A 12,890-nucleotide genomic window follows, 5' to 3' on the forward strand; every position below is an offset into this window, starting at 1 on the left:
TGTTTTATATCTTTTCTTCATGGATGACTGACCCCTTAGTGTGAATATCAGATTTTAAAGGAGCTTCATTCTGAATAGAGTAAGAGAAATCTGAGGTTCTCTTTTTTGGTGATCATAAAGACACAAAACAATGGATATCCAATAATGCATTCTAGTAAGATTTCTGAAGTATTGTGTCAGTGAAAGTTTACATAATACTGACTGATGAAACTGTCAGGATTTGCAATGCAGTGAATGCTGAAATAGTCTTTACCAGCAATATAAAATTACCAGGATTTTGAAAGTTTTAGAACATTATGTTAAACTGTGATTATAGTTACAATGCGTTGTCTCTTTAAGTTTGTAACCATAAAGATTGTGCAGCTTAATTGTTATGTATTTATTTACAGACTACAATTTCCGTCTCAGCTCAATAAATAGTCTTTCCCCTGTTAGTGCTACCCTCTCTTCTGGGACTCCCAGCGTGCTTCCTTATACTTCAAGGCCTTACTCTTATCCAAGCTATTCCTTGTCACCAACGATACCTCTTGCTAATGGCAGCCATGCTGGACAGCGATTATATATCTCCAATCAGGCCTCATTCTTCTGAAGAAAATACTGTAAACAGGAAGTTTCTTTGTAAAGCATGCACATTAAAATACTGTTTTATTTTAGAATCGGGTTTGTACATTTGGTTTTAAAATGAAAATTATATATTCAACATAGTAAACATCAGTCATAGTAAATATCCGAATAACCTACAGTTGTAAAACTTGTAAAAATGCCACAGTTAAAAAGTTACTCTGATTTCTCTTGATAAAGGTATAACAAACTACTGTTCGTTTTAAACTTTTGGGATTTTAAATAACTTCTGATTCTTGAGTGGTCAATAGAACCCAGAAGTTTACATTAATTTTTTTCATTGTAACTTTACTAAATAGAGTTTCACAAGTATTAAAGCACTTGCAGACAATGGTTTCACTAGATTTGATTACCAAGGATCACTATCTGTATCAGAGATTAGAACAATTATATAACCAGAAGCATCTTAACTATTATGTAAAAGGAAATGAAGGGCAAAAAGATTAAGATGCAAATTTTATGCAGTACTCAAGAAAAAGCAGTCTACCATTGTGGTCCTTGAAAATAACTATAAATATTTTAGTTAATAATTATTTGTTATAGAAATAAATTATAATTTTGCTGTTAATGTATTCAAGGTTTTTATAGTTACGCTTCTGTTTTTTTGATATTCAGTGTATAGTTGAGTAAGAAGTGTTACGGTTTTTAACTGTTGAAATCATGTGTTGTTTAATCTTTGTCCTTGAATTCAAATTCTTTGACATTAAATATATAGTGTTTCTAATATGCATGTGTCTCACTTGTGTATTAGTATGTGCAGAAAGGTTATTTCCCACAATTGTCCTGCCCTTCTAAAAACCAGTTTCCCCTACTTGGTATGCATAGGCTCAGTGTCTTCATTGGGACCAAAGCAAAGGATAATGCAGGAAGAAAATTAATAGTTTTGTGAAACATACTAACAAAGTCCTTTTTAGGGACCAGTAGAAATATTTTGTTGATGAACCCAGTGATGTTTTCCCCTCTTTCTTATGAATAATTAATGAACTCAGGTCATTTGGGCTGTTTAGTAGTTTGTGATCAGTTTCTAATGATAATAAGAGACAAAAATCTTTGCACTGGTTAGATACTAGATACTAGCTTTGGTAATCATCTCATTGTATGGAATATAAGATTTTGAAAAGTAGAATATTAAATAGCTGCATATGTTTTATTCTACTGAAGTTATTTTAGCAGAAGTTATTGGAGATAGTAAATTAGTCTTGTTTTCATCCTCTAAAGAAGGTTCATTCCATCGGACCATACCTACTACATTCTCTAGGTTGTTGCCTTAGATTTTCAAATGAGCATAGACATTATCCTTAACTAGTGTTAATTTTTTTCTGACATCTGATTTTACAGTTTAACTTCTGTGATTCACAGCTTCATATCACTCCTTCAGTAAAGAGACAGTATTTTGTCAGTGGCTATGGAAATACCCTTGAGATGCAGAGGTGACTTGGGTTTATCTTCTGGAAGATAAACAGACAAATTAATTCAGTTTTTCATAGAAATGTTTGGAATGGCCCAAATATAATGACAAGTTCCCACGTAACTTTTTCACTTAAAATATTATACAGCTGACCCTTGAACAATAAAATGCGTGTTTACTTATATGTGATTTTTTTTTCAATAAATATGTACTGCTATAGTACATCATCTGTGGTTGGTTGACTCTGCCAGTATGGAACCATGGATACTGAAACGTGGATACTCCTAATCCCCTGTGTTCTTGAAGGATCAACTGTGCATCACAATTAAGAGAGTTTACCAATCATACAGTGCATTTGGAGATCCATAGTTACATGGTGGGAAACATACAAACTTTGGCCTTTGATTACCAGTTCTGCCATAGCTGCCATACCTGTGTGGCAGGTATGTACAAGCCTCAGGTTTGATTACCAGTTCTGCCACAGTCAAGTAATAACTCTGAGTTTGTACATGATTTTTAATCTCTCGAAGCTATAATTTCAAATCTGTATAATCATGGTAACTTTACGTCAAATGTAAAACACTTCCAAGTAGAAAACACTCAAGTGGTACCCTGTATTGTTTAGGTGTAATTATATTATAGCAGTCATTTAATGTCCTGGTTTCTCATTCTTTCTGTTCCCTTTAACCAGAAATATATAAATCAGCGCATTCATATCAAGCACTGTGATGTAATGTTTGACCTTGTAATGGTTGATGTAATAGTTAATTTTGTTCATACTGCATATGAAATTTCGCTTGTGAACATAGCTACTAATTACTTGCTGCTTTAATTCTTATAGCACAGGCTTTATAATAAGCTATTAACCACAAGCCACTATTAATTGGTAACTTTCTTAGCTATGTCATGCAACTCACTGGACAGGGAAACATTTCTAAAGACAGCCGTTGATCAAATTCTTTGTGCAACTTTGTGCAAGGACCTGTGGCTGAAATATGAAGTACTCAGTAGCTATGACCCTTGGCTTGCATAAAAACCCTGGTAAGCAGAAAGATCAGAAAAGTTACACAGAGAGTTTAACCTTACCTCTCTTCTCTGGTTTTCCTTTTACAGTATTAAGAGTGGGAAAGTTTTCCCTAACTATGACTCACAATCTAAAGGCCATCATAGAAGAAGGTGAAAGTACAATTTAAAAAGGAAAGCCTGTGTGGCAAGAAAAGGATATCGGTTATGTCAAAAGACAAATGATAAAACTTGAAAAATAACTGTGAATTGATTCATAAAGTGCTAATCTCTAATATTTATAAATATCAATGAAAAGAACTTCCACTCAAGAGGAAAATGGGCAAAATGTCTGAAGGCAGAAACTTGGCCCTTAAACATGTGAAAAAGTGCTTTATCTCATAAGAAAAAGATGCAGTCTGAAAAGTTAGATTTAAAGGAATTCAAAAGGTTGATAAACCTTTGGAAGCATTGAATAAAATGAGCATTCTCATACATTGCAGGTGAGATTATAAATTAGTGTACTTCATGTAGAGAGCAATTATTCAGCTATCATCCAAAATTACAAATACTTAAACCTTTGATCCAGAAGTCCTACTTTAGGAATATACTTGCACATGTGTGTGAAATAGTATGTGAAAAACTATTCATTGAAACATTTTGTATCTGTAATACCCATCACTAGTGAAAGTTGCTTAGTCATGTCCGACTCTTTACGACCCCAAGGACTATACAGTCCATGAAATTCTGAAGGCCACAATACTGGAGTGGGTAGCCTTTCCCTTCTCTAGGGGGATATTCCCAGCCCACGGATTGAACCCAGGTCTCCCACATTGCAGGTGGATCTTTACCAGCTGAGCCACCAGAGAAGCCCTGGTGGGTATACTTGAATACTTGAGTGGGTAGCCTATCCCTTCTCTAGCAGATCTTCCCAACCCAGGAATCGAACCGGCGTCTCCTGCGCTGCAGGCAGGTTCTTTACCAACTAAGTTATCAAGGAAGCCCTCATTAGGGGACTTCTTGAGTGGGTAGCCTATCCCTTCTCTAGCAGATCTTCCCAACCCAGGAATCGAACCGGCGTCTCCTGCGCTGCAGGCGGGTTCTTTACCAACTAAGTTATCAAGGAAGCTCTCATTAGGGGACTGATTAAATAATGCATTTATTGGTACATAATAAGAGTTGGACTATAAAGAGGGCTGACCGCAGAAGAATTGATGCTTTTGAACTGTGGTGTTGGAGAAGACTCTTGAGAGTCCCTTGGACAGCAAGGAAATCCAACCAGTACATCCTAAGGGAAATCGGTCCTGGGTGTTCATTGGAAGGACTGATGCTGAAGCTGAAACTCCAATATTTTGGCTACCTGATGTGAAGAGCTGACTCATTTTAAAAGACAATGATGCTGGGAAAGATTGAAGACAGGACGATAAAGGGACGACAGAGGATGAGATGGTTGGATGGCATCACTGACTCAATGGACATGAGTTTGGGTAAACTCCAGGAGTTGCTGATGGACAGGGAGGCCTGGCGTGCTGCAGTTCATAGGGTTGCAAAGAGTCAGACATGACTGAGCGACTGAACTGAAAAGGTTGTACAAAATAATATTCTTTATTCCTAATATAGAAAGTGATGTGAAAAAGAGGTTTAGAAATAATGTGTATAAGATACTATGATGTATTTTGGGTAAAAAGGGAGAAAACATTTGTATGTGTTTATATTAAACTGTGGAAGGATTACAAAATAAATGATTATGAGAAAGGCATATGAGATCACACTTCTAGTTCCTTTCACTCCAGATACAGTACAATGATAAATTGGTCTATCTGTCTCTTCTATATTTTATCTAAATTTCTTTTAAGTAAAAAGATACATTACTTCTCAGGAACAAAATGAAGATCTTTAATGAACCATAATCCAAACACACACATTAGGAAAAACTACACTTGTGTACTTACTGTCTGATCAGAAGTTAATGGGTTTTGAATAGGGATCTCAGGCAAAATAAACACATGTGGTAAAAGCAGCAATGTAATCAGCTATGCACTTCACCAATTTTGACTCAATGGGTCCAGTGTACTTGAAATGTGTCTAATCTCTGATAGGAAAAACAGTGAAAAAAAGACCTCCAAGATTTGAAACAAAGTTGCATCTTCTTAGGCAAATAATTCTCTTCCTGAAAAAGAATTAGCTTGTGATTAGGTTTAATAGAGATTCAGGTCAGTTCAGTCGCCTCCAACTCTGCTACCCCATGAACTGCAGCATGCCAGGCTTCCCTGTCCATCAACAACTCCTGGAGTCCACCCAAACCCATGTCCATTGAGTCGGTGATGCCATCCAACCATCTCATTCTCTCATCCCCTTCTCCTCCTGCTCTCAATCTTTCCCAGCATCAGGGTCTTTTCAAATGAGTCAGCTCTTCGCATCAGGTAGCCAAAGTATTGGAGTTTCAGCTTCAACATCAGTCCCTCCAATAAGTATTCAGGACTGATCTCCTTGCAGTCCAAGGGACTCTCAAGAGTTTTCTCCAACACCACAGTTCAAAAGCGTCAATTCTTCGGCGCTCAGCTTTCTTTGTAGTCCAACTCTCACATCCATACATGACCACTGGAAAAACCATGGCCTTCACTAGATATCTGCGCCTTTGTTAACAAAGGAATGTCTCTGTTTTTTAATATGCTGTCTAGATTGGTCATAACTTTCCTTCCAAGGAGTAAGCATCAATTTCATGGCTGCAGTCACCATCTGCAGTGATTTTGGAGCCCCAAAAAATAAAGTCAGCCACTGTTTCCCCGTCTATTTGCCATGAAGTGATGTGACTGGTTGCCATGATCTTAGTTTTCTGAATGTTGAGCTTTAAGCCAGCTTTTTCACTCTCCTCTTTCACTTTCTTCAAGAGGCTTTTTAGTTCCTCTTCACTTTCTGCCATAAGGGTGGTGTCATCTGCGTATCTGAGGTTATTGATTTATCATTTTTCCTGGCATTCTTGATTCCAGCTTGTGCTTCCTCCAGCCCAGCGTTCCTCATGATGTACTCTGCATGTAAGTTAAATAAGCAGGGTGACAATGTACAGCCTTGATGTACTCCTTTTCCTATTTGGAACCAGTCTATTATTCCATGTCCAGTTCTAACTTTTGCTTCCTGACTTGCATACAGGTTTCCCAGGAGGCAGGTCAGGTGGTCTGGTATTCCCATCTCTTTCAGAATTTTCCACAGTTTGCTGTGATCCACACAGTCAAAGGCTTTAATAGAGATTGACCCTCATGAATTAGGTGTTACTTTATCACCAGGTATGAGCCCAGGAGCCCCGCTATCAAGTTGAAATGGCATCTCATAGTTTAAAGAACTCTTTTTGCTATGCTCCCATCCTTTGCTCAGTTTCCTGTGAAAGGTTGTTGCAGAATAACACCAAGACACCAGGATCTTGGCCTCCGGAGGAGAAGAATTCAATCCGGGGCCAGAGACGAGGCTTGATCGCTCAGAGCTTTTGTGTAATAAAGTTATATTAAGGTATAAAGGAGATAGAGAAAGCTTCTGACATTGACATCTTCTGACATAGACATCAGAAGGGGGCAGAAAGAGTACCCCCTGCTAGTCTTCAGCTGAATGTTATATAATCACTAGCAGTCTGTTAATGAAAGAAAGGAATGTCTTAAGGCTCAGAATGGCACCAGGCCCCTCACCCATAAGATGCATTTTGGGATAATTTTGACACCAGACGATTCATCCTGGGCCATAAAACGATTAACTTAAATCTTGCAGAAGGGCAGATTGCCAAACAAATAGTTTAGTTTTACATAGATTAGGGAAACAATATCTGAGTATAACAGACTGGTTTGTCAGGTAGGTTCTGAGCCATTGGGCTGAACCGACTTGAAGATAGAGTAAATGAGTAGTACATTAACATAACTTAAGACCAACATTTCCATAAGAAAAATGCATTGGTTAACTCAAGATTTGAGAGTAGTTAACTTCAGGTGAAACCAGGTGTCATTATGGCAACACAGTATTTTAAGAGAAACTTCCTTTGAAATTTGTATAGAGAAAAAAATATCGATAGTTGTTTCCTCCTGCCGCTTAAGAGAGATAAAAAGGTCTGACACTTGGAGGCTATTTCCTCCTTTTGGAGACCCCTGGCCTTCCTGCCTGTTACCGTCTCACCTGGATTATGGGGTTGACTAAAGTCAGCTTACTGCTTGGAAGGAGTTATGACCAACCTAGATAGTATATTAAAAAGCAGAGACATTGCTTTGCCAACAAAAGTTCGTCTAGTCAAGGCTATGGTTTTTCCCGTGGTCATGTATGGATGTGAGAGTTGGACTGTGAAGAAAGCTGAGCGCTGAAGAATTGATGCTTTTGAACTGTGGTGCTGGAGAAGACTCTTGAGAGTCCCTTGGACTGCAAGGAGATCCAACCAGTCCACTCTAAAGGAGATCAGTCCTGGGTGTTCATTGGAAGGACTGATGCTAAAGCTGAAACTCCAATACTTTGGCCACCTCATGCGACGAGTTGACTCACTGGGAAAGACTCTGATGCTGGGAAGGATTGGGGGCGGGAGGAGAAGGGGACGACAGAGAATGAGATGGCTGGATGGCATCACCGACTCAATGGACATGAGTTTGAGTGAACTCCGGGAGTTGGTGATGGACAGGGAGGCCTGGGGTGCTGTGATTCATGGGGTTGCGGAGAGTCAGACACGACTGAGCGACTGAACTGAACTGAACTGAAAGTCAGTTGACTAAGGGGAAAAATAATTGAAATCTAGTTTCCTAAAGATAGTGGAATGCACCAAAACCCAGATCTCTCTTACACATTTTCTGGAAACTATATGGAATAATCTAAAGCAAAGCCATGGATGATCCACACCTTTAGTACAACTAGAGAGCACTACAGTTTTCAAACTACCTGTAAGTAAAACTAAATATGGATGACAAATTGCAGAAGAGTTTTTATTAAGGTGTATTTCACATATAACACTATATTATTTTCAGGTATATAACAATGATTCAGTATTCGTATATATAAATAAATCTTAACACCCATCACCACACATAAGTAGACATTTTTTTTTCTGATTACAATGACAACTTTTTAAGATCTATTTTTTAGTGATTTTCAAATGTGCAGTATTACTATAACCACCATGCTTTACATTATATCCCATTACTAATTTCTTTTATAGCTGGAAGTTTGTATTTTTTTACTCCCTTTACCTATTTTGCCGACTCCCAGACCCTTGAATCTGATCTCTCTACCTGTGAGTTGACATTTTTGTGTTGCTCTTAGGTCCGCACATGAGGTCATACAGTGTTTCTCTAACTTACTCCACTTTGGCATAATGCCTTCAAATCCTATCCATAGTGTCACAAATGGCAAAGTTCCCTTCTTTATGGCTGAATAATTTTCCATTGTATACACATACACATTTTCTTATCGATTCATCTATCTTTGGATACTTAGTGTATTTTCCTGTCCTGGCTCTTGAACTAATGCTACAGTGAACACGGGGTGCAGATACCTTTTTCAGATAGTCATTTTTTTCTTTCAGATAAATATCCAGAAGATGAATTACTGCATCATGTGGTAGTTATTACATTTTTAACTTTTTGAGAAACATTCATACTGTTTTGCATAGTGGCTGCATCAATGTACACTGCCACCAACAATGTACAAATGTGTCCTTTTCTCCACATCCTTACCAACATTTATTTCTTGTCTTTTTGATGATAACCACTTTAACAGGAATGAGGTGATACTTCATCGTGGTTTTGATTTGTACTTCCCTGATGACTTTATATTGAGCATCTTTTCATGTGCTTACTGACCTTATGTATGTGTTCTTTAGAAAAATGAGTATTTTGCCCATTTATAACTGGAATTTTTTGCAATTGAGTTATGTGAGTTCTTTATATATTTTGGATACTAACCCCTTATCATATATTAATATATGATTTGTAAACATTTTCTCCCATTTGGTAGGTTGCTTTTTCATTTTGTTAATGATTTCCTTTGCTGTGCAGAAACTTTTTAGTTTGATGTAACCCTACTGTTTGTTCTTTCTTTGCCTTTGGCTTTGGTGTCAAATATAAAAAATTCATCACCAAGATCGATATCAGGTAGCTTATTACCTATAATTCCTTTTAGGGTTTTAGAGTGTTAGGCCTTAATGTCTTTAATTCATTTTGATTTAATTTTTGTGTAAGGTGTAAGTTGGGTCCAGTTTCATTCTTTTGCATGTAGCTATCCAGTTTTCCCAACAATACTTATTGAAGACTCTGTGCTTTTCCCGTTGTATATTCTAGGCTCCTTTGTTGTAAACTGATTGTCCATATAAGTGTGCATTTATTTCCCAGTTCTTTATTCTGCTCCATTAGTCTGTATGTCTATTTTAGACCAGTGCCATACAGTTTTGATCATTATAGTTTTGTAATATAGCTTGAAGCCTGAAGCCTCTAGCTTTGTTCTTCCAGTAGTTATTTTTTTAATTTTTGATGCAAACTTTTGTGGAGGACAAAGGATGTGTTAAAGGGTCTAGAAAATGGTCAAAAGGGATCTGGAAGTATAAAGCTTAAGGGTGAGCTCACAGTCTACTTCAGCTGTGAAAATACTGAAAAAAATGCAGGTATATACAAGCAGTCTCTTCTGGGAGAAGAAAGTCAAAAGGAACTGGGGCATGTCCTTTGGATTCTGAATGGTAAAAGGGGGAAAAAAATTCAAGAGGTGAAATTCAGGATCCTATAAGACAAATAACCATAAAAGAAAAGGGAGCACACAGCTGTCACCCACAAAAAATCCATTAAAGAAATTGTACTTCACTACACTGAGAGCAGAGAGCATTCTTAAACCCATAATCTTATAAATCATTCAAAATTGCCAAGCCTGTCTGTGAAGTAAATAGATCAAAGCAGTTTACTACTTCATAAAACCACCATAAAAAAAAGAAATGAGTATACATCTCAGCTGATGAAAATTTACTGAAAAATAAAAACAAATGCTAAGTAGCAGAAAATAATTACACACTATCTTAAACTGAAAAATCCTCAAACAAACATTTGGCAGTATGAGAAAAAAGCCACTTTAGGCACTCATGGAATATCCTCCTGAGGCTTCCAGAGGAATCTATTAGAGGATATGACTAGGGAAACTTTGGGAAAAGAAATGATTTGGACTAAAAGGTGGGGCTAAGGGTGGGAATATAATACATAAGTGTTATAACAAAGCTGAAATGAAGATAAGAGAAGGGAGAGAGGAAGGTGAAGTAAGCTCTATTTTGCAAATGGTCACGAGCACTCAGGGAATTCCCTTAATGACTGACAAATCAGACTGCAAAATGCCAAGAAAGCAGAGACTAACAGCTTTATCAAAAATACGTGTAAAAAGGCTACCCCCAAGGTGTTGGCCAGGATAGAGGGGTGGAAAAACCCTGAGCTCAACTCCCTTCACAAGCACACCAAAATCACAGCTATTTTTCTAATTAATTTATTTTAATCGGAAGCTAATTACAACATTGTGGTGGTTTTGCCATATATTTACATGAATCAACCATGGGTGTATGTGTGTCCCCCTGTGCCAAACCCCCATCTACCTCCCTCCCAATCCCATCCCTTTGGATTGTCCCAGTGTGCTGGCTTTGAGTGCCCTGTTTCCTGCATCGAACTTGGACTGGTCATCTATTTCACATATGGTAATATACATGTTTCAGTGGTATTCTCTCAAATCATCCCACCCTCGCCTTCTTCCACAGAGTCCAAAAGTCTGTTCTTTACATCTGTGTCTGTTTTGCTGTCTTGCATGTAGGGTCGCTGTTACCATCTTTCTAACTCCTATACAAATGTGTTAGTATACTGTATTGGTGTTTTTCTTTCTGACTTACTTCACTCTGTATAATAGGCTCCAGTTTCATCCACCTCATTAGAACTGACTCAAATGTGTTTCTTTTTTATAGCTGAGTAATATTCCATTGTATATATGCAAAATCACAACTCTATGGAGGACAATCATAGATGAAAAAGACTGGAACCTAATAGAAAAGATCTGCAACTGAAGACATAAAAAAGGAACCAAAATGAGACCAGTAGGCAGGGCAGACTCGATATAGTCAAGTCTCATAAACCTGGGTGGGTGACTCACAAACTGGAAAACAAATTTATTGCAGAGGTTCTCCTACAGGAGTGAGCGTTCTAAATCCCACATTGGGCTTTCCAGTCTGGGGATCCTGCACTGAGATGAGTCCTCAGACATTTTGCTTTGAAGACCAGTGAGGCTTAATTTCAGGAATCTCACAGGATTGGAAGAAAACAGACTTCATACTTAAAAGACACACCCAAAATCTCACACACTCTGCCAAGCTGCTGCCAAGTTGCTTCAGTCGTGTCCGACTCTGTGCGGCCCCATAGATGGCAGCCCACCAGGCTCCCCCGTCCCTGGGATTCTCCAGGCAAGAACACTGGAGTGGGTTGCCATTTCCTTTTCCAATGTGTGAAAGTGAAGTCGCTCAGTCGTGTCTGACTCTTAACGACCCCATGGACTGCAACCTACTGTGCTCCTCCGTTCATGGGATTCTCCAGGCAAGAGTTCTGGAGTGGGTTGCCATTACCTTTTCTGTCACATTCTCTAGGACCCAGAACGAAAGCAGAAATTTGATAGGAAACTGGGCCTAACTGACTTGCTAGTCCTGGAGGATCTCTAAGAGAGGCAAGGGGTGACTGTGGCACCCCGAGGATATAGACACTGTCAGCGGCCATTCATGGGAGTTGCTTCTGCCATGTGGACAGTGGTGTGGGTGGGTAGACTCTTCGCTCTAGCTCACTGACTCCAAGACTTGGCCCTGCCCAACAGCCTGTAGGCAGCAGTGCTGGGGTGCTGCAGTTCAGATCAGTGCAGTTTCTCAGTCATGTCCGTCATTGCAACCCCATGCACTGCAGCACACCAGGCTTCCCTGTCCATCACCAACTCCCCGAGCTTGCTCAGACTCATGTCCATTGAGTGGGTGATGCCATCCCACCATCTCATCCTCTGTCATCCCCTTCTACTCTAGTCTGCAGTCTTTCCCAGCATCAGGGTCTTTTCCAATAAGTCAACTCTTCACATCAGGTGGCCAAAGTTTTGGAGCTTCAGCTTCAGCCCTTCCAATGAATATTCAGGACTGATTTCCTTTAGGACTACTGACTGGTTTAATCTCCTCGCAGGCCAAGGGACTTTCAAGAGTCTTCTCCAATACAACAGTTAAAAAGTATCAGTTCTTTGGCACTCACATTTCATTATGGTCAACTCTCACATCTATACATGACTACTGGAAAAAGCATAGCTTTGACTAGACGGACCTTTGTGGGCAAAGTACTGTCTCTCTTGTTTAATATGCTGTCTAGTTTTGCTATAGATTTTTTTCCAAGGAGCAAGCGTCTTTTAATTTCATGGCTACAGTCACCATCCTCACTGATTTTGGAGCCCAAGAAAATAATGTCTGTCACTGTTTCCATTGTTTCCCCATCTATTTGCCATGAAGTGATGGGACTGGAGGCCATGATGTTAGTTTTTTGAATGTTGAGTTTTATGCCAGCTATTTCAGTCTCCTATTTCACTTTATTCAAGAAGCAAGAGCAAGTTCCTCTTTGCTTTCTGCTACAAGGGTGGTGTTATCTGCATATCTGAGTTTATTGACGTTTCTCTCAGCAATCTTGATTCTACCTTGTGCTTCATCCAGTCCAGCATTTCTCATGATGTAAGTTAAATAAGCAAGGTGACAATATACAGCCTTCACAAACTCCTTTCCCAATTTGGAACCAGTCTGTTGTTCCATGTCCATTTCTAACTGTTGCTTCTTGGCCTGCATACAGATTTCTCAGGAGGCAGTTAAGGTGACTTG

At 38.8% G+C, this 12,890-nt stretch overlaps 1 protein-coding gene across 4 annotated transcripts in view; it reads left to right on the forward strand.

Moving 5' to 3' along the window:
- The window catches only part of RBM46 (RNA binding motif protein 46), a 113,485-nt gene that overhangs the window by 49,469 nt on the left and 51,126 nt on the right, over nt 1-12,890 (forward strand). The window contains exon 4 of one of the 4 annotated variants that reach the window (XM_088827927.1): nt 390-1,097. The exons of 1 other annotated variant lie outside the window; for it this stretch is intronic. In XM_088827927.1, coding sequence (XP_088684053.1) covers nt 390-589 — 200 coding nt within the window. In that variant the 3' untranslated portion in view covers nt 590-1,097. Of the gene's footprint in view, nt 1-389; nt 1,098-3,142; nt 5,129-12,890 lie in introns of those variants that run through there. 2 more of the 4 variants (XM_088827932.1, XM_088827931.1) reach the window with 2 other exon arrangements.

This window comes from Moschus berezovskii, chromosome 19 (genome assembly GCF_049115385.1).
Source record: "Moschus berezovskii isolate FMDL1 chromosome 19, NW_MosBer_1.0, whole genome shotgun sequence".
NCBI classification, from domain to species: domain Eukaryota; kingdom Metazoa; phylum Chordata; class Mammalia; order Artiodactyla; family Moschidae; genus Moschus; species Moschus berezovskii.